This window comes from Pongo abelii, chromosome 3 (genome assembly GCF_028885655.2).
Source record: "Pongo abelii isolate AG06213 chromosome 3, NHGRI_mPonAbe1-v2.0_pri, whole genome shotgun sequence".
In the NCBI taxonomy this organism is placed as follows: Eukaryota; Metazoa; Chordata; class Mammalia; order Primates; family Hominidae; genus Pongo; species Pongo abelii.
The window spans coordinates 121,366,005-121,388,446 of record NC_071988.2 but is presented as its reverse complement, the minus strand read 5'-3'; the positions used below and the strand labels follow the sequence as shown (position 1 = coordinate 121,388,446).

Below are 22,442 nucleotides of genomic sequence, written 5' to 3'. Positions count from 1 at the left end.
TATTGGATGCTGATTTTACAGCATATATAGCCTCCTGGAGAACCTTTTCCCAGCCCTGCAAGATATCACCACCTACCTAGTGCTGTAACTGAGTTTTCAAAAGGCTATTCTAGCATTTTATCAAGCCAGCTGCTCCAAGATGATGGGGAACATGGTAAGACCAATGAATTACATGAGCACTATAGAAAACAATGTTGCCTCCAAAATCCAAAGATGCTTGTTAGGTATGTACCGTTTTTTTATTGTCAGAGGGCCAGATGCATCAAGTTATTCTTTACCTTAGAAGAGATATCTTGACATGCCCCACACCACTGGACCCCTAGAAATTTTGGTAAATTGGAAGGCACTTGAATTTTTGTCATATTTATTTCCCACGTCTTACCAATATGTCTAGGGTATTTGCTACTTCTTGTTGACTAGGTCCAATCAGCATAATGTCATCAATGTAATGGACCAATGTGATGTCTTGTGGAAGGGAAATGTGATCAAAGACCCTGTGGAGAAATTATGACATAGGGTCAGAGAGCTGATATACCCTTGGGGTAGGACATATGTTGTTGGCCTTACCAGCTGAAAGCATACTGCTGTTGGTGGGGCTTATGGACAGATATGGAGAATAAGGCATTTGCCAGATCAGTAGCTGCATACCAGGTGCCAGGTGTTAATTTGCTTAAGCAATGAAATCACATCTGGAAAAGCAGCTGCAACTGGAGTCACCACATGAGTAAGTTTGTGATAATCTACTCATTCTCCAAGACCTATCTTTTTCTGCATAGGTCAAATAGGTGGGCTGAATGGAGATGTGGTGGAATCACCACCACTGCATCCGTCAAGTCCCTGATGATGGCACTAACCTCTAAGTCCCTCTGGGAATGTGGGATTGCTTTTGGTTTACTATCTTCCCAGATGGAGGCAGTTCTAGTGGTTTCTACTTGGCCTTTCCTATTATAACAGCCCACACTCTATAGATCAGGGAGCCAATGTTGGGGTTCTGTCAGTTGCTGAGTACAGCCATATCTCATTTATTAACTATGTCTGGAATTTGCTTTAAAGTGTTCCAAACAGAAAAAAATTTTTAAGTGTAGGAGAGTTCAACAATATGGCAAAATATTGATGATATTTTGAAAATTTCAGGAAAAGTTAAGCAAAAAAAAAAAAAAAATGATGAAATTGTTGCAGATGGTATCTTTGTGTAGGGAAGGACAAAAAAATTGTAAGTTTTTTGATCACGCAGTTTGCCCTTGTTTGAGACCTGTCTTTTTGGATCATAGTTTGCCCCTATTTTTTTTTTTAATAAAGGCCAACTTCAGTATCTGATTTAAACAAACTAGGCTGGACTTGTCCATTACTCTGGTTTCATCACGTGAAGGATACCTTATTGTCTGAGGCTATGCTTAGCTGTCTTGAATAGCTGAGTTCATCCACCCAGGCATACCTTGTTTTATTGCTCTTTGCTTTATTGTGTTTTGTAGATGTGTTTCTTACAAATTAAAGATTTATGGCAACTCTGAGTTGAGCAAGTCTATTGGCACCATTTGTTCAACAGCATATATTCACTTTTTGTCTCTGTGTCACAGTTTGGTAATTCTTGCAATATTTCAAACTGGTTTGATGATTATTACATCTGTTATGGTGATCTGTAATCAGTGATCTTTGATGTTACTATTGTAATATTTTGGGGTGTGATAAACCACATCCATATAAGGCAACAAACTTAATAAATGTGTGTGTTCTGGCTGCTTCATTGACTTGCTGTTCCTCCATCTCTCTCCCTACCCTTGGGCACCCGCTTCCCTGAGACAGAGCAGTATTGAAATTAGGCCAATTAATAATCCTAAAATGGCCTCTAAGTGTTCACATGAAAGGAAAAGTCTCACATCTCTCATTTTGAATCAAAAGCTAGAAATTATTAAGTTTAGTGAAAAAGGCGTGTTGAAAGCTGAGATAGGCCAGAAACTAGGCCTCTTGTGTCAAAAAATTGTGAATGCAAAGAAAACTTTTTTTTTATTTTGAGACAGAGTCTCACTCTGTTGCCCAGGCTAGAGTGCAGTGGCGCGATCTCGGCCCACTGCAAGCTCCGCCTCCCGGGTTCCCACCATTCTCCTGCCTCAGCCTCCCGAGTAGCTGGGATTACAGTCGCCCGCCACTCTCCTGCCTCAGCCTCCCGAGTAGCTGGGACTACAGGCGCCCGCCACCATGCCCAGCTAATTTTTTGTATTTTTAGTAGAGACGGGGTTTCACCGTGTTAGCTAGGATGGTCTTGATCTCCTGACCTCTTGATCCGCCCGCCTCGGCCTCCCAAAGTGTTGGGATTACAGGCGTGAGCCACCAAGCCCAGCACAAAGGAAACATTTTTGAAGAAAATTAAAAGTGCTACTCATAATCAACACATGAATATGAAGCAAGACAGCCTTATTGCTGAGATGGAGAAAGTTTGAGTGTGAGTGGTCTGAAGACCAAACTAGCCACAATATTCCCTTAAATCAAATCCTAATCCAGAGCAAAGCCCTAACTCCCTTCAATTCTAGGAAGGCTGAGAGAGGTAAAGAAGCTGCAGAAGAAAAGTTCAAACTAGCAGATGTTGGTTCATGAAATTTAAGGAAAGAAACCATCTCCATAACAAAAGCGCTAGGTGAAACAGCAAGTGATGATGTAGATGCTGCAGCAAGGTATCCAAAGGATCTAGCTAAGATCATTGATGAAGGTGCCTACACTAAACACCACATTTTCAATGTAGCTGAATAGCCTTCTATTGGAAGAAGATGCCATCCTTTGAAGCTTTGAAGCCAGTCATTGACTTCTCCTCTCTAGCACTTTCATAGCTAAAGAGAAGTTGATGCCTGCCTTCAGAGCTTCAAAGGATAGGCTGACTCTCTTGTTAGGGGTTAATACAGCTGGTATTTAACCTGAAGCCAGTGCTTACTTACCATTTTGAAAATCCTAGGGCTCTTAAGAGTTATGCTGAATCTACCCTGCCCCTGCTCTATAAATGAGACAAAGCCTGATAATAATACGTCTGTTCACAGGATGGTTTACTGGATATTTCAAACCTGCTGTTGAGACCTACTGCTCAGAAACAAGAATTCTTTCAAAATATTACTGCTCATTGAAAACGCACCTGGTCACACAAGAGTTCTGATATGTACAATAAGATTAATGTTGTTTTCGTACCTAGTAACAGGATCCATCCTGCAGCCCATAGATGAAGGAGTAATTTTGACTTTCAACTTTCAAAGCTTATTATTTAAGGAATACATTTAATAAGGATATCACTGCCATAGATAGTGATTCCTTTGATGTATCCAGGCAAAGTGAACTGAAAACCTTCCAGGAAGGATTCACCTTCTAAATGCCATTAAGAACATTTGTGGCCAGGTACAGTGGCTTACACCTATAATTACAACACTTTGGGAGGCCAAGGCCTCCCAAGAGGAGGTCAGGAGTTCAAGACCAGCCTGGCTAACATGATGAAATTCTGTCTTTACTAAAAATACAAAAATTAGCAGGGTGTGGTGGTACACACCTGTAGTCCCAGCTTCTTGGAAGGCTGAGGCAGGAGAATCTCTTGAACCCGGGAGGCAGAGGTTGCAGTGAGGTGAGATCACACCACTGCACTCCAGCCTGAGTGACAGAGTGAGACTTCATCTCAAAAACAAACAAACAAACAGAACACACACACACACACACACACACACACACACACACACAAAACCCAAAGAACAAACAAAAATAAGAACATTTGTGATTTACAGGAGGAGGTCAAAATATCAACATTAACAGGAGTGGAGAAGAACTTGATTTCAGCCCTTATGAATGACTATGAGGGGTTCAAGACTTAGTGGAGGAAGTAACAGCAGATGTGATGGAAATAGTAAGAGAACTAGAATTAGGAGTGAAGCCTGAAGATGGGACTGAATTTCTGCAATCTCATGATTAAACTTCAATGGATGATGAGTTGTTTCTTATGGATGAGCAAGTAAAGTGGTTTCTTGAGATGAAATCTACTTCTGGTGAAGATGCTGTGAACTTTTGAAATGACAACAAAAGATTTAGAATGTTACATAAACTTAGTTGATAAAGCAGTTGCAGGGTTTGAGAGGATTGACTGCAATTTTGAAAGAAATTCTACTGTTAGTAAAATGCTGTCAACCAGCATCTTATGCTACAGTGAAAGCTTTCAGGAAAGGAAGAATCAATTGATGCAGCAAACTTCATTTTTGTCTTATTTTCAGAAATTGCTGCAGCCACCCCAACCCTTAACAAGCATCACCCTGATCAGTCAACAGCCATCACCATCCAGGCAAGACTCTCCCCCAGCAAAGCGATTGCAACTTGCTGAAAGCTCAGATGATCATTATAATTTTTTTTAGCAATAACTTCCGTATGAATTGGGAAACAAAAAAATGATGTGACTTACTTTATTGCAATATTTGCTTTATTGTGGTGGTGTGGACCCAAACCTGCAATATCTTCAAGGTATGCCTGGATGGCTATACCAATGATGCATCTGGAACTGGGGAAATAACTGTAGCATGGGATCAGGGACCTGCTGGTCTAACTTCTCTGGCTCCCATCTTGCTTTTTCTGTGGAAAATATGGTCATTCTCAAATGCCTGCCAGATATTTCTGGAAGTCCTCACAGACCCTTCACATGTACTCTGAAACTATATGGCATCTGCCATTGTTTTTTTCTTCGTTCTTGCTCTCTGGGATGGTTATGCCCCACAACCCTGGCCATTGTTGCTACTGCTAAGTCAGGTTGTGGCTGCTGTTGTCTACAAGGGCACACAACCCTTGCTTGAGGCCAAGGGTGCCATCTTTGTTCACAGCTGAAAATGTGACACAACTTACAATCTCATTGTCTGGGTACTGGAGACTCTGGTGAAATAGCTCTTTTAGATTTTACTGAGGAGGGGCTGAGTAACAGTCAAGAATGTGCTCTGAATCACCTTTCCCCTCTAATGATGCCTATATTCCATCAACAAAGCATGTGCACCTCAACCCTTCCTGTCTTCAGGTGAATTCTTTCTCAAGAAGGCTGTTTCCTTTTACCTGCCAGTCAGCTAGACCTGTACTACTCACAACGTGGTCCACAGACTGGGCTGTTGTGCACACTGTTTGCTAGCAAGATAAATACAGACATGCCAGTTTTAAGTGTTGAAAAACTTACAACAATTTGACATAGTAACTTTATGCCTGTTGAATCTGATAATAATAAACTGGGATTGTGATATTTGTATTTTTTGCTTGATTTTTCTAATAATTCATTGAATTTTATGAAATCTCAGTCTGTGATAGATTATAAATTAAAAAAAAAAGAAAGAAAATCAGATCCTTTGCCACAGATGGTTTAAGAAACTCTGCTTGACATCGTGGTCAGACAGCCTGAATTCATAGAGAGCAGACCATAGGTTCAGCCTGGCGCTCTGCTATGTAGTATACCTGGCTAGGAAGAGTTTGGTAGAAACATGGATTTGCTGCAGTGGATCTGAAGTAGTGGAGAGGGAAGGAAGTAGAACTGAACTTCTCCTTATAGTAGTTCTCTTGCTTTCTGCCTGAAACAGGGACACAGCATAATGCCCTGACCTGCATGCCAAGCCCTTGTGAGAAATAAGGAGAGACGAACCCACTCTCTTGCATGCCATGTGGTTGGGAAAAGAAGCGTCCTGCTCCACCGAGTTCTCTGATGTCCAGGTGTCCTGGCATAGGGGGAAGGTTTCCCCCAGAAACAGTACAGATGTTCCTTGACTTATTATGGGGTTCCATTCCAATAAGCTCATTTTAAGTCAAAGATATCATAAGGAGAAAATGCATTTAATACCCCAATAGACCCATTGTGAAGTTGAACAATCCTAAATCAAATCATCATAAGTCAGGGACCACCTGTATTAGCCTTCCCTCACCATGTTGGTGTCACCATTTGTCCAGAGAAAACTGCTCCTGTGGGCCAGGATTTTCCCAGAGGGAATTCTGAGAATAACTGCGAATACTGTGTCTTAATGATAAGCTCATACCTGTTAGCAGACAGGATATAATGCAGATAGCCCACTCTCTTTTCTTCCGTATTCCCATGCTGTGATCTGTCGTGGGCACAAAACATCCTCCCTCTTTCTGGACTTGGAGAAATAGCTGAGGAACCCTCACAGGCTCCACTTAGGAGTTAGAATCATTTCTTTGCAGGACTGCTGAGGGCAGGCAAAACACCTAGTCTAGTACTAATTACATAGCAGGTACATGTTAGCTCACCCTTTTCACATCAAAACCCTCCAATGAATTGTTGTATCCCCTGCTGAAGCACCTGCTCCATCATATAGCTTTGTGTACTTCTCTTACAGTAATGATCTTATTTACTGCTATATATTGTCATATGTATATATATATACATATATATATATATATATATGTTTATTGTTTTCTCCATATTCAACTAAGAACTCCTTGAGGCCTTGGACTATTTCTTCAACTTCCAATCCTTTGTGGTTAATAGTCTAACTGAAGTGAATTCTTCATTGCTATTTATGATATTAATCAGTTGTATATTTCTTTCAAGTTACAAATATTAAAAATAAATTTTAATAGCAAAATAGTACATGCACAGCAAAATCATGCTTTTTAATAAACAAAGCCAAAGAATATAAATAAACAGGTTATGTTTTATAAAAGGTAAACATAGTAAAACACAATATTACCCACCCAAAGAAACACATTTGTTTCTAAGAAAACAAACACAAAACTATACGCATCCGTGAGGATTCATTTGTAACTTCTGTTTTTTTTTTTTGGTTGTTGTTGTTTTTTTGTTTTTTTTTTGAGATGGAGTCTGACTCTGTCACCCAGGCTAGAGTGCAGCACCGTGATCTTGGTTCACTGCAACCTCCACCTCCCAGGTTCAAGCAATTCTCCTGCCTCAGCCTCCTGAGTAGCTGGGATTACAGGCACCTGCCACCATGCCCAGCTAATTTTTGTATTTTTAGTAAAGACAAGGTTTCATCATGTTGGCCAGGCTGGTGTCGAACTCCTGACCTCAAGTGATCTGCCTGTCTTGGCCTCCCAAAGTGCTGGGATTACAGACATGAGCCGCCGCGCCTGGCCAGTAACTATTTACTTTACAAACGACACAATACATTTTAACTTGACATTTGCTTTATCCTATATAATACAAACATAACAAAATACATTTAAAATGTTGTTGAAATATACAAAAATTTAATGTAATTTTTGCTTCTGAGATGTTTAAATAAGAAACTTCTTTAACCAGGTATCCCTTTGGACTGCAAGAGCAGTTTATATCATAGCTTTGCATCATAATCTTTTTACTCTCAGGCTCTTCAAGCATTTTTATCTTCTTTGAAACTTCTATCTAAACAAAAATAGTATTAAAAAAGATAACAGAAAGAGTTAGATTCTGCCAACGAACTGTGGACATCAGTATCTCATTCTTCTATTTGTCTCCTTATTCTAGCTTGAAAAAGCTTTGGAACACATTATTACCTCTCATTATTACATATTTCTTGTAGCTTTAGTGTTACTTCCCCAACTGGAACCAGAAGTTGCTCTTTAATAAGGCCCGGGGTGCTTAGGGAGCAATGCAAGATTTTTCTTACATCTCTTGGGCCAACCCTATACAACTAATTCTGGGAAAGGAATTGTTATAATACACTGTCCTTGAAAAGTTTCTTTCAGTCCATTTGGAGAAATGTTGAATAAAGATAACTTAGTGCTTACAAGAGCTCTATTATTAGTAGTATAATAACAATAATTATTATTAAACTAAAAGTTATCTACTACTTTATCACCCTTTCTCAATTTGTTTTCTCACTCTTTAAAACATTTACCCCAAAAGGCTGAAAATAATGGTTTAAAAATTGTACCTTCATTTACCTTTATTATACTACCTAATCGCCCATAGGACATCTAGCTCTCACAGTTTTATCATTAGAAGCAAAGGACCTGCCAAATTTCTGAACCTTTTAAAAAGAGAAAATAAATGCCACAAGCATTTTCCATTTTAGTTTTGGAAATGTTCTTGTTTTTTAGTATAAAGGGGGAAAAATTAAAAAAAAAACACCTCTCCCCTGAAAATATTTGATGTTTTCTATCTGAATATAAATCCTGCAGAAGTCATCTAAGCCTCCAAGTATCTGTTTCCTTCCTGGTTAATAGCACAACCTGGATGTCAGACAGGCTGACCATGACTCAGAGTGGGACTCTAGGCAACTAGTGTCAATAGGCTTGGGGACCACAATGAATGAAAACAAAAACCTTTCCTCTCCCACTGTGTGTTCTAAGAGTGAGCAGACCGAAGGGTGGTGGTTTAAGCACTTTCTATCAGAATGGTGATTGCTTCAGTATTCTCAAGGAGATGGCAACATCATGGAAGGGCAGCAACGTGAGTCAGCAACGTGGTATATGGGTCCCAATCAGCATCTGCTTCTGATTTGTTTTTGAAAGAAAATCCTTAGTCGGTTTTCATTTGAAGCCTGCTGCAGATCACAGCATCAGGGAACATTCCACCTTGCTCCTGGGCCAGAGCATTCCTTGGCAAGAAAGATCTATTTAAAGATGAACGACCGAGATCGGATCGTGCCTTCCCCTTGGTTGAGCTGTTTTCTTATTTGTGACTGTAATAAAGTACACACACGTGTATCCATTATTGAGTGATTGTAATGAACCCTGGCTTCTAAAAAATATTAAATAAGACATGTTGATTAGTAAGGATGTCATAGAACTCTAAGTTAATTATCATGTGCTCACCCCCAACTATAAGCTAATTATCATGTGTCCAGAAAAATTTTCTGTATTTTTTTAGGACACATATTGTAAAGTGATTGCTAAAACATGTACAAATTGGGAATTGGTCTAATACTTATAGCAATCTATAAAATGCAATACTATTCAATGAGTTAAAAGAAGGATATAGATCTAAAATTAATAATATGGAAAAATGTTCATAATACATTGCTGAGTGAAGTGAGCAAATATAGAACACTAGCAAATGATTTGTTTTGTTTGTAGTTTGTATATTATCAATAAAGATGCTATGAACATTATTGTAACATTTTTTAGTGGATGCATGCACTCATTTCTCTTAGATATACACCTAAGCATGAAAATGCTGAATTATAGTGTAGGTATATATATAGTTTTAAAAGAAACTGCCAAGCAATTTTTCAAAGTAGCCGTACACATTTTCATTCCTCTAGCAATGTAGGAGCGTTCTAGTTCCTTCACATTCATGCTAATACTTGATATTGACAGTTTTCATTGTATCCATTCTGAAGGGTGTGTAGTGGTACATCATTGTGGTTTTTACTTCTAGCAAGTGATTAAATTTTGTTTTTAAATATTTATGTGTAAAGAGAGAAGTCTAAAAGTGTGTATACTTGATATATTTTTCTATAATTCTTGTATAATGATTCTGTGTTACTCTGATAATTAAAAATAGAAAGAATAAGAAATTAATTCATATCTGAGCAAAGGTTTCACAAGACAAATTATCCCTCACTGAATAATAAATACATTGGAAGAATTTAAAAATGAATGGTATATTTATTTGAATTTCAAACTGAAAACATAACTGAAAGCAAAAGTCTCAGTATCTAGGAAGGAATTTTCATATATATCAGACAATTTTGCAAAAAATAATTCAGAAAAATATTTTGTTTGAAATCATCTGGCCGGGCATGGTGCCTCACACCTGTAATCCCAGCACTTTGGGAGGCTGAGGCTGGTGGATCACTTGAGGTCAGAAGTTCGAGACCACCCTGGCCAAAATGGTGAAACCCCTTCTCTACTAAAAATACAAAAATTAACTGGGCGTGGTGGCAGGCTCCTATAATCTCAGCTATTTGGGAGGCTGAGACACGAAAGTCACTTGAACCTGAAAGGCAGAAGTTGCACTGAGCCAAGATCACACCACTGCACTCCAGCCTGGGCAACAGAATGAGACTCTGTCTCAAAAAAAAAAAAAAGAAAAAAAGAAATCATCAAAGCTTTCAAGGTGGTATTTATAGGAAATTTTAGTCAGCTTTAAGGATAAGTTCTTGACTAACAACTCATTAACTTGCAAGCACATGAAAAACAAGTAGAAGATTGGTGAAGTTTTATAAGTACTCACTCAGTCTTCTCCTTGGGAGATATATAGAGAGCAGACAAAATAAACCAGCTTTTGTCCTTGACCTGCACAAAGTGATGCTTACACTGGAAACTAAGCTAAGTTCCTCTGGCAAACTTTCTTCTCTAACAATTTAAAAGGCTTTTCAACTAGAGAAATATGTCAGCTTTCCTCTGTCAGACCTTCTGCTTCTAAATGTCCCCCCTCCAGACAAAACTGAACTAACTGACACACCTTAAAGGAAGTCTGATAGGTGGTTATTAGGCTAAGGCTCTACGTCTAAGACCCAAATACGGCTTAATTCTTTCTTTTTTACAACCTTGTCTCCACCTCTTCTCATGTCCCAGAAGAATTAACAGACTGTTCCGCAAGCCTGGAAGTAGACACCCAGACATCTCTTTGATTCTTGGAGCTAGTCTGACTCTTTTGATAGAAATATGTTTGAAATCATCAACATGTTATTTCTCAAGACTGGACATCTGAAGGCTTAAAAATCTCACCAATTTCCAGCGTAATATCTTGATCCACTCATCAGCTTCTACTCCAGTCTTTGCACAGAGATAAAATGTCCTGAATGGAAATACCAAACTAATAGGGCAAAAGAAAGAACATAAGATATTGCAGATCATTAGCTCTCTCTCTCTATATATATATTAAATATATATATATAATATATTTATTTATTATATATATTATATATAATAATATTTATATATATATTATATATATTATATATATTATATATATATTATATATATAATATATATATTATATATATTATATATATTATATATATTATATATATATTATATATATTATATATATTATATATATTATATATATATTATATATATTATATATATATTAGTTGAACACTAATTAGAGTATTGCAAGGGAAAAAAGAATTGATAAAGGATCCAGGTAAGTACCTTGAAGTGCTGGTATATATGCACCTATTCCTGCCAGCAAACTGCAGAAATGTTAAGGAAGTTGTAGATTCATATTATTATTCCAAGTCAGATGTATATACTCGAATAAGACTTTGAAGAAGAAACATGTTCAGGACACCCCTAGATCCTTTTGTGGTTCATGTCTTAGGTTAACTCTAATACTTATGTGTTTATTCAGCTGATCTCTCAAAGATCTCTCAAAAATTTGTGCTATGATCCAAAGAATAGGCAAGACAGAGAAGTTTGCTAAAAAGAACTCATTTGTGTTAGCTTGCTTCAGTGAGGATAACTCTGCCTTCTGTGGTTGTAGGTAATTTCAACTATTGGGACAATAAAAAGAGACAATAAAACTCAATTAGTTATTTCTCCCATCTTTGGCCAAGAGTCAGTCTCTGCTGCAGGGAATAAGAACTTTCCTACTGGCACAAAATACTTTTCCTAAGCGTATAGTAATTTTTTATTTGACTGTGTCTGATTACCTAGTTAAAATCACGTAAGCAATAAGGTCAGCCCTAAATTACATACTGAACATACTTCCTGTACTTACAGTTGAGATGCAAAAATACCAAAAATCTTTTTTCTTTTTGTGAAAAAGCCTTCAGAAGGGTTTCTATATCTTAAAGCCTAAGCAGTATACTTTGTTGATGCCAGCAATTAAAGTTGAATAGGTAAGAGGTAAGTCCCTGTGCATAGAAGGTAATACCTTGATGTGAGGTCTAGTGGAGAGTGAGTGGTGGTGAGGGAGTGATACAGTGCATATACTAGAAAACTGGTTTCTGTCATTGTCATTGTTTGGTACTCCCTATGGGAGACATTATTAACTGTCTATTAATACAGATAATTATCCCTTTCTCTTGCTAACAGAACCCCAAGCAACAAATCCTAATTTGTTTAAGCCAATTATGATCAGCTGCTGGGGATGGCCATGGCACCCGGTCTCATAGGGGAGTTTCTGGAGAAACATTGGTTTTCCTGATAAAAAGGGACAGACCTGAGTGATATCATCCCTACATCTTTCTTTGTACTTTGTTGAAAATATGAGACCTACAGGTGTAGTAGACACTCAAATCCTGAAGTAGCCAGCATGAGAAAAGGCCAGGAGAACAGTAGAGACCCTGGACCTGACCTTGTCACCATAGCTGCTTGCCTCCTGATTTTTGGATATATGAGAAAAATAAAGCTCTGCTAGCTCACAGGGCATGTCTATGCAAATTTTAAAAAGACACCCATTCTCAGTTGATATTATAGAATTAACATTAATTTCTTTAGGTGTAATAATGATATTGTAGTCCTATATGTGATATTTTATTCTTAGGAGACACATACTAAAGTCTTTAGGAATAAAGTGCCATGATGTCTTTAACTTACTTTCAATTGGTTCAGGAAAAAAAAAAGTGGATAGACTAGGATAAAGTAAATATGGTAAGATATATTAATAACTGCTATGGAGGGTATGTAAACGTATGTCTTTCAACTTGTGTATGCTTGAAAAACTTTAAAATAATAGGTAGTGGGAAATAAGACATTCCTTTCTCAAGACTCTTCTCCCAGTTAGAACATTTTTATAACATGCTGATTATGTTAGAACAAAATATTTTTGTGCTATCTGCCAGAAATTGTCATAACAATACAAATCACCTATTATTAGAGTCAACAAAGTCATAAATAAAATGAGGTAGAAAGCCTCAAAGAAATTAAATTGTCTAAGATGTGAATGGCATCCTCTATGTGAGTTATACTTCTCCAGTACGCAACATAAGCTGAGCTGACCTGCCTGTTTGTTTAAGCTACTTTAAATGAGGTGTTATGTCACACTCAGCTGAAAATACTGTTACATGCAGGCATGCCCCCTCAGATCTGAACTTTGTAGACATTAAGATATACAGCTTTCTATTCCTTAGCCAAAATAAGTGTCTGGCAAGAAGACATTAAAAAACGTTTTCTTTATAAAACAACTTACCAAAAACAGTTTACCCTTTCTTGTGAATAATCAAATTGTACAGCTGAACATTCTGTTAGGTCTAGGATCCGAATTGGTTCTGGTGACTAAATAAAATAAAAAGCAACACATGTCATCATTTAAAAAAAAAAAACAGACAAATCTATCCCTCACTTATTCCCCTCACAAGTCTTCCACTATGTGGCAATTGTCAAATTTCCTTTCACTAACAGGACTGACAATAGAAAAGCCCTACCAAGGGAAGTCCTTGGTTTTGGAATGAGCCTTTCATAAAACTGGGCGTTAAGATACTAGCTTTATCAATTTACTGATGAAGATGGATTTTAACACATGGAAGAGAGGTATATTTTTCTCTCATTTTTTAAAACTTCTACTTTCTTAGAAATGTTATATAAGAAAAGTGAGAAAAAATAATTTTAAATTGGCTTAATGAAATGGGCATGGGAAATGGAGAAACTGCATTTTTAATAAAGGGACAAATTGTTGCAGAGAGACAGTTAATAAATTGTGGCAAGAGAATAATTACATTGCCCTAAACAGAGGGAATTACGTGCCCTGGGGAACTATAGTTTAGCCAATCCAAGAAAGCAATTTCTGGGACATACATCTCATCTTTGCAAAATAACTCTGCTCATTTCAGGAATCAAGAATTCATATCTCCAATCATTTATTAGGTGTTTCAGGTGGATATAAAAATAATTTCAGAGATTTTAAAGACCTAAGTTTCTTTCATCTAGAGAATTGATTTTTAAAGGAAAAATATATTATCACATTTCTCACCATCTGGTCTTTGAAGTATTTCAGTTCATTCCTGTGCAGAGTAAACCACCTTGTTTTCCAGGTCTGAGAAAAACACACACACACACACACACACAAACACACACACACAAAGTTTTGAATACAGGAATGTAATATTTGAACCAGATGATTTACTTTCATTTTAAAAGTATCTAAAAAATTAAATACTATAACCCTGAAAAAATTCTTTTGTGTCATTTCTGAGAAAAAAGTTTCAAAATATCTATAAAAATTAAAATAATTTCATGCATTAAGCTCATAATGAAGGCAGATATATCATTAGTATATTTTTAAATACAAAAAGAATTAGTCTACCGTAAATATTCAATGTGATTTATAACAAAAATGAAGGCAGATATATCATTAGTATATTTTTAAATACAAAAAGAATTAGTCTATCATAAATATTCAATGTGACTTATAACAAACCACTACAATTTCCATTTTATTAACTCTATAATAAAGATAAATATTGTTCTTTGAGTACCTAATATGGACGATATACTATTATTGGAGGCTTTATATATTATATCCAATCCTCACACAACAATGCCAGTATTATTATTCTTGTCTTACAAATAACAAAACTGAGGTTTAGGAACCCTGACTCACATGATATTCTAAACCTTGCCTAAGAACTCCAAGGTATCAGTGGTAAAAACCATCATTGCCTGCTGTTACCTTCTTATATACAAACAGCACCCTACTCTATCCTGGGTGGCAATGTGCCCAGTTAAAAGAAGTAACAGAGGATTTAAACATAAGTATGCTATGAATATGAATACTCTCTGTCCTCAGGGAGCATTCGATCTAGAAGGGACACAAATAATGAAATTATTTAGGCTAATTCCAAGCATGCCAGTGTCTGTGAGAGGTTAAATACCATGACTCTTAAAACAAGAAGGAGCAGACACATTCGATGAAGGTCTTCTTGGCACATTGAGATGAAACAAAGGAATTCTAAAGGTACAGTCTCATAAATGGGGAACATTTGGATACTCTGAACTTCTAAGAACTTAAATTGTGTTTTTCTTTGGATTTTATAACATAGTTTCAGTAGCATCAGTGATGTTTTCGGCCTATCCTTAAGGAAACATTTTATACAATTTTGACTTCTTCCTTGTTTTAGAAAAAGAACGAAGGATGTTCTAGAGTAAACTTGCTATCTTCATCCTCAATCATTCCATTCAGGGGACTATGTTTTATTGACTTTTAACTGCAGGCTACACCTATGCAGGGCTTTGTCAAAGAACAGTCAAGTCATTTTCCAGAATTTTGACTAATAAGCCATAAAAATGAACTCTTGAATCAGGTGAGTATTACAAATGGGTTAAAATGAGCAGGCAATTATGCTTCCAAGAAAAACTATCAAGATGAGAATTGAGTCTACATGACGTGTTCTCTTTCTCTGTGGCTGGCATGAGCAAAACCACACTTCCTTACCTTGACCAGGCCTCCCTGTTTGGTGAGGTAACCTTCTTTGGTGCCCAGCTGAAAAAGAAAAGCACTGAGTGAAGCCCAGAACTGTCACAACAGGACGTTTGTCCTTCCTTTCGTGTCCTATTTTTAAATGAAGAATATTTGCCTTTGATCTTTAAATTACTGTCTATCATTTTTCACCTAGGCACTTGAAAAGCTTCCATGTGCTGTGAGAGATTGTTTTCAGACTGGATCTACTGGCGTCATTCTGTAGTTCCTAACTCCAGTTAGCAATTTGCAAACAATAAACCACATCGTTTCACTTATAAAAGTCTGTGTTTGTCAAAGTGTGTCATGTGAAATCCAGCTGTTTGGATTGTTACAGGGTTATTAGCACATAAACACACACACATCTACTGTCAATACCTTTGGGAGACTGGATTAAGAAAACTAAAAGGATGTTTTTACTTCGGGGCTTCCCAGAGTCTGTATTATGCTAATACACTTTGTAAATTTTTAAGAGGGAAGCTTAGAAATAGCATTTTTACCATTTATTTTATCACATAATCCTCCTCCCCACCCCCACACTATCTTGAGATCCATGTTCCAAGAAACAGACTGTCAGGAGTGTAGATTTATTTACACCTGATTTATCTGAAATGAATCTGAAATAAGAATGAGCCAGTTCTTTTAACTCATGTTGTCATTAATTCAAACGTAAAAATAATAGCACACACTTAGCTAACACCTATGAAATATAAGGAAGGGTGGAGAATAGTGTGAACAGAAATTTGCATAAGACAAGTAGCTTAACATCAAGAAATTTATCATTTCATAAATTCCGCAAGAAATTCAATTCATGGTAGAATATTTTGTTCAAATGTGATGTCATCATATGTCTTAGTAAGAAACAAAATTAACAAAAATTGGGAAGTGATTCGGTTGACACCAAGGTTCTTTCTATGGTAATTTCCAGAATATTTTTTTCTGAGGTGAATTTTCCCAACCAAATAAAAAGAGGAACAACCATCTCTACCACAATAAAAAGCAGGAAATAAGCAAACACTTCTTTTAAAATCTTATGATATAAAAGTAAGGATAAACTACCCAAATGTTCACTTAAATAATATTAATCAATATTAGTGAATTTGATATCTCATAATTGGTGTGATTTATTTTGACATTAAGTAAATTGAATTGACTCAATTGAGTTCAGGTGTTATAGGAATGGCAAAAAGTAATTATTCTGGGCTGTTGCAGGTTAAAATCTGTAGAGGCAAAATAACTAGGAGTAAATTGTTGTATAAAAGATCCTGATAGAATTATTTACTAAAATCAAGCTAGGGAATAATCCCATCTTACCTCCACCCAAACAATATACTATAAGTGTAGTATTTTTCTAAGGTTTTGACAGGTAAGCCAAAGGCTGCATGGGAAAGCAATGAGACTATTAATTTTATTCAGGGTCTCCAGATGTAAGAAAGTAAATAATTATAGAGCACATTTATCTTTAAAAATCTATGATCTGTAACAGAAAAGCTGTTTATAAAAGCCCCCATTGGGGTACCATCTAAATGTTCAAAAACAAAGGACTGTCCTTCCTGCCACCCTACTACCTACTTGCCTGCCAGCCTTAAATGAAGTCAGAAGCCAACAGGTCAGGTGAAGCAAGGCAGGCATCAATGTGTGTGTGGAGGGCTTTCAAGCACCTTAGTACAGGGTGGTGGGGCCCAAGTAGGGCACAGGGAGCCTCTGTGTGGACAATGGCAGTGATGGTGGCAGCAGCAGCTGTGTGCGAGGCATTGAAGCCTGGCAGGGTGTGGAGGGCTTCTGCCTGAAGGGGTGGAGGTGGCAGCTACTGCACAGTTTCAGAGCCAAGTTGGGCTAGGTGGGCATCTGTAGTGAGGGTGGGAGCAGCAGTGGCCTGGAACTGGGCATTGAAGCATGACTGGGTGGTTGGAGTGTTGGGGTAGGGGTTGGGTAGTAGAAACAGCAATGGGAGATTGCTTATATTTAATTGATCATCACATAAGTGTACTGAGGATGATAAGATCCATATTTTCTCACTGTGGGAGAAGGGAAAACACTAGAAGGAACTTTGTAGTATTGGAAGTATTGTTGTGAACTCATGGATGGATGAATGAATCGATAGATAAATACAGATGTAAAAGTATATATGTGTACATATGTATATACATACATATTTTCCCAGCTCTGCTCACTGAGTGGGCTGAGAGAGTGACATCCTGATAACAATAAGCACATAGTACCTAGATGTCAATTTCTAAAGTACCATTCTGTGGAAAAAGAGCAGAGTTTCTTGGAGAAATAGCTGGTTCTAGAGCTGGGTACAAAGAAAGAACAAGATAAGTCTGGATCATCTTGCTATTCAGAAAGTAATAGCACAGAGGCTCACAACTATAATCCCAGCACTTTGGGAGGCTGAAGCATGAGGACTGCTTGCGCCCAGGAGTTCAATACCAGCCTGGTTAAAATGGTGAAACCTTGACTCTACAAAAAAAAAAAAAAAAATGAAAATACAAATATTAGCCAGGAGTGGTGGTGCACACCTGTAGTCCCTGCTACTCAGGAGGCTGAGGAGGGAGAGTCACCTGAACCCAGGAGGTCGAGGCTTCATGAGCCATGATCACACCACTGCACTCCAGCCTGGGAGACAGAGTGACAGAGTGACACACTGTCTCCAAAAAAAAAAATTTTTTTTTTGAGGTCATATGAACACAGACACCACTTGAAAGGGCTCTTTCCCTGACTGGCCAAATCAGGGAAATTTTGAAGGATCAAAATAAATAATGATAGTCATGATTATAACCATTTGATATAAAAATGATTGAAAATTTTGAAGAATAAAAAGCTTTTCCTTACAGTAGAATGACAACCAATGAATGTAAAAAGGAATAAGAAAATCAGAGAGTCACCATTTGGTAACAATCACAGTAATGATTAAAACCGCCAAGACACATCAGTAAATGCTAAAATTGGCAAGTAAAAATTTAATAAGTAACACAATATTCTTATAGTCTCAAATAACCTCACCTCAAATATTTTTTAATAACAAAGGGAATACGGTGACTTTAGAGTGAAGAAACCTGGCAGACACCACTGAAGTAATCAAACACACCATAATGAGACAGATTGCAATTGTGTTCCAACTGAGAAGACGCAGTGAGAAGTGCAAACAAAGCATCACTTTTGTGGTATTTGTACCCAACATGAAAAAACCTGTATCTAATCATGATTCAATATCATATAAACCAAAGTTGGGAAACTATTTACAAAATAACTGGTCTTTAAGTTTCAGATGTGTCAAAGTCATGAAATTAAGGAAAAACTGAGGAAGTGTTCCAAAGTGAAGAATATTCCAGAGACAGGACAGATAAAGTGCAACTTGTGCTTGAGGACTGGATCTTTTACTCTGAAGGACCTTACTGAGAAAACTAGTGAAGCTTGAATGAGATCTGTGGATGAAACAGTGGCACAGCCTCAATGTTAATTTTCTAGTTTGAAGGGCTCTATCTGGTCACGCAGGCAAATGCCCTTATTTTTGGAAACACACACTGAAGTGTTCAGGGTGATGGGGCATCATGTAGGCAATTTACTCTCAAATGACTTGGGGAAAGCCAAGTTCTGTATACTATTCTAGCAATTATTCTGTAACTTTGACATTATTTCAAATAAAAAAGCATGTTAAAACATATAGCAGATTAACTGAATAAATTGATATACTCAAATAATGGAATATTATGGAATTTGTTTAATGATGTTTTAGAAAACTAAGTAATTACATGAAAAAAATTTTAAATATATAGTTAATTAAACAAGAATATTACAACTCTACAATGAAGAGCTCATTATTTTATGTATGTGTGTATATATGTGTATATATATATATATATATACATTTTTTTTTCAAGTAAAAGACTGAAAGGATAAACAACAAAATGTTAAACCTGAGAAGAGTTTCAAAAACAAAATACTGGAAAAGGGCAACATGCAAGGAAAGTGTCTAAGAAGAGGAACTATAAAATGTGTCAAAGATTACAGAATAAAGAGAGAAAGATGTTGCTGAAGCTAAGGAAACAGAATTTTTAGAAGGAGGGAGTTGTTAAAAATGTCAAATACCACAAAAGGGAAGCTAAGGAAACTAACATTTTAGATAGGACCTATTATGTCAGGAACTTGAACTATATTAATCTCAATCTCTACCAAGCCAACTAATTGGTATTTCTCATTTAACATGTCCAAAATAGAGCTCTTCTTTCTCATCCCCTCAACCCACCCCTCCTGCAGAGTTAGCCTTCTCAGTAAATAGCAGGACTTCTCTGCCATGACTCTGCTACTCTTTCTTTCATGTATCACATTCAATCCATCTGCAATAATTTTTTTAAAATAAGCTCAGAAGGTAAAGAATTTTCATGTTATGTACAAAAGCTACTACTGAGATTTTGGGCAAAATAATTCTCTACCACTCTTTGAAGAATAGTTAGCCCCTGATCACTGTTGGGAAATAATTCTCCACGGGTCTCTTGTCAAGGTTCCAAATGTCTTATGAGCCAGGCATTAACAGTTCTTTGTTGCAGACTGATATTTAAAGTATGCTTATACAAGCAGCCTTGGAATAGAGAAATATTTCCCTTCAGAACAAAAGACATGTCTACCGATCATTAGAAAAGATTTGGGATCCCGAGGCTCAGTGTTCCTCTCCTGTAGGGCAACCCATTGTGGATATCATCTGGCCCTTTCAATGTTGCCCTTTGGGAACTTCGGCTCAGCACAGGGAACTAGCACAAATACTGATATCCTGGCTGTTGCTCTTCCTGTGAATAGCAAACTATTTTTCAACTCTTACCCAGAAGTCTTGTGTCATCCATCAGCATCCATGAAACTGCAGCAGGCTAACTTGTTAGCTTGCAAGCAGAGTAAAGTCAGACTCTTCATGGCTCTTGACACTCATTCATGATGGTAGTGCTGCAAAGCATTGCACCAACAGAAACACTCATATTTCTAAATGCTCAGCTGGGAGGTGCTGCTCTTTGAAAACTCCATTGCCTTATGTGATCTGACCCCTCATTACCTCAATTATCTCACCTTCTACAACTTTTCCTCTAGTTCACCTCATCCCGCAATTCTGACCTTTCTAGCCTTTGAAGCACCTCAATTTCATTCCCACTCCAGGGCTTTTGTACTGTTTCCTCTGCCTGCAGCACTCTTTCCACATCTTGACATGAGTCATTTCTTCCCTTCAGTGAAATCTCTTACTAATGGTTCCTCCTCACAGAGGCCTCCCTTGCTTCCCTCTTCTCCCCTTATCTTACTTTTTCTTTTCATGATGTATTACTGTCTGGTATTAGATTACTGCATTGATTATTGTCTGTGATCTTCACTAGAATGTGAGCTCAGTGAGGGGAGGAGGACCTTTGTCAAAATTACTGCCAAACTCCCAGTGCTTAAAACAGTTCTGAGTGTATTGGAAGCACTTTTAAAAAAAAAAGTTTGTTTAATAAATGAATTAATTAAATTTAATCCTATCATGGGAACTCAATGCTATGTTGTTTATAAGACATAAATAGCAATTTCCCCAAATGCAGTTACTAAAAGATGTTAAACAGTTTTACACAGGCATCTGCATTTCTGGGCAGTGGGGCATCTTTCACTTTCACTTTAAACAAGAAGTTCTTTTAATTCTCTTCCTCCACTGCTAGACCTTGAGCAAGAACTACACCCCAAAAAGAAAATGCAGAAGTTTGAAAACCCTCAGGGCTCTCAGGCTGGAGATGGAGGTGCAGCATCATGTAGCCATTTAGGGTAGCAAATGAAGGCTTAGAACTTGTGTTCAATAAGGGACAAGAGCATTCTGATCAGACCAGAACTCCTTCCCCAGCAGCTATACTGGTCCAGTCACCAGTGATTCCCCAATGAGAAGTAAAGAGAAACATTTCAGATCCTCTAGGAAACCTTTACAGTTTTTTTGTCCATAGTGATGTACAATCAACTTCATAAGTTTGTCATTATATAGTGTGAGTTCAAGTCATTGTCAACCAATCACTCACCACTATTTTGAAAACTCCATTTTAAAAGAGGTGAATCCATCTGATAGCTGGAGTGAGCAAAGAAGGTAAGTAACAAGGTTTCCAGAATGTGCTTTAAAGAAGTTTATTTCTGCATAAGGATACTACATCTTCTGCTCACACCAATCTCACAAATTAGGTATTATCTGCATTTTATTGCTGATAAAGAACAAACACACTTAGTAGGACATGGTTTGTTTGACCTTGAGTGGAGATCTTTAGGGGAAGTGTGGCAGAGGAGAATGTGAAGTTAAACTAACAGTGCAAATGAAAGAGATGTTGAAGTGACTGGTGATCTATATTAAGGGTAAGGGTGGGTAAAGAGGAAATTATGAAGGGACTGGTCAGCTGGAAAACAAGAATTGGTTGCAGAGTAGATCTTGATTTGTTCTTTGGTCTTTTCTGCCTTTGGACTATTTATTGTCTTGCACTCCTAAATTTCTCAAGTTCTGAGTTCTGATGCCTTCTCCCCCACTTCTAACAAAGCCAAAATAACTTTCTCAGTCAATTTTCAGGATTTTTATTTCTGAGGAGATGTAGCACTGCAATGAACATGTAAGATGTGCCATGAGCCAGGCTAGGCTGTAAAGCTGCAAGGACAAGCAATGATTCATGTCCTTAGATGTTTCTGGCTGGTGGGGAGGGCAGAGAGATGTGAAGGTAATTAGCTCACAGCATGGTAATTTTAGAATAAAGGCAAACAGAGGGTGCTCTGGAGCACAGAAGAGGAGCATTGTAAAAGAAGCTAGTGCGGGTGAAGAAAGGCTTCCTGGAAGATAATGATACCTGATACCAGTCTTGAGGGATGAGTAGATAGCAATGGTGTCGGCAGCATTTCAGATGTAGGGAGAGGAGAAGGAGCACAAAGCTGGGAGAGACAGGTTTCACAGTGTGAATGTGGGAGTAGCATGAGATGAAGACAGAGAGGCAAGCAGGGTCCAGGTGGGCCATGAAGACAAAAGGCATCACCAAAGGATGTAAAGCAGAGGTCACATGGCAAGGCTTCTTTTTAAGAAAGATCTCTCTGGTCATGGGTAGAGAAAAGTACTGTAGATATAGAAAGTTACACTTATTTTAATATAATTTGTAGCTGAATATCTTCAAGTGATTATTTT

At 37.4% G+C, this 22,442-nt stretch overlaps 1 protein-coding gene across 1 annotated transcript in view; it reads right to left on the bottom strand.

Moving 5' to 3' along the window:
• Positions 1-6,589: 6,589 nt before the first annotated feature.
• DAPP1 (dual adaptor of phosphotyrosine and 3-phosphoinositides 1) overlaps positions 6,590-22,442 on the bottom strand; it is a 53,385-nt gene continuing 37,532 nt past the window's right edge. Inside the window, exons 5-9 of the mRNA XM_002814999.4 lie at positions 15,266-15,313; positions 13,805-13,867; positions 13,025-13,110; positions 10,615-10,702; positions 6,590-8,621 (exon numbers count right to left, since the gene is read on the bottom strand). Of these exons, the coding sequence (XP_002815045.1) occupies positions 8,553-8,621; positions 10,615-10,702; positions 13,025-13,110; positions 13,805-13,867; positions 15,266-15,313 (354 nt within the window). The 3' untranslated portion in view covers positions 6,590-8,552. The remainder of the gene's footprint in view (positions 8,622-10,614; positions 10,703-13,024; positions 13,111-13,804; positions 13,868-15,265; positions 15,314-22,442) is intronic.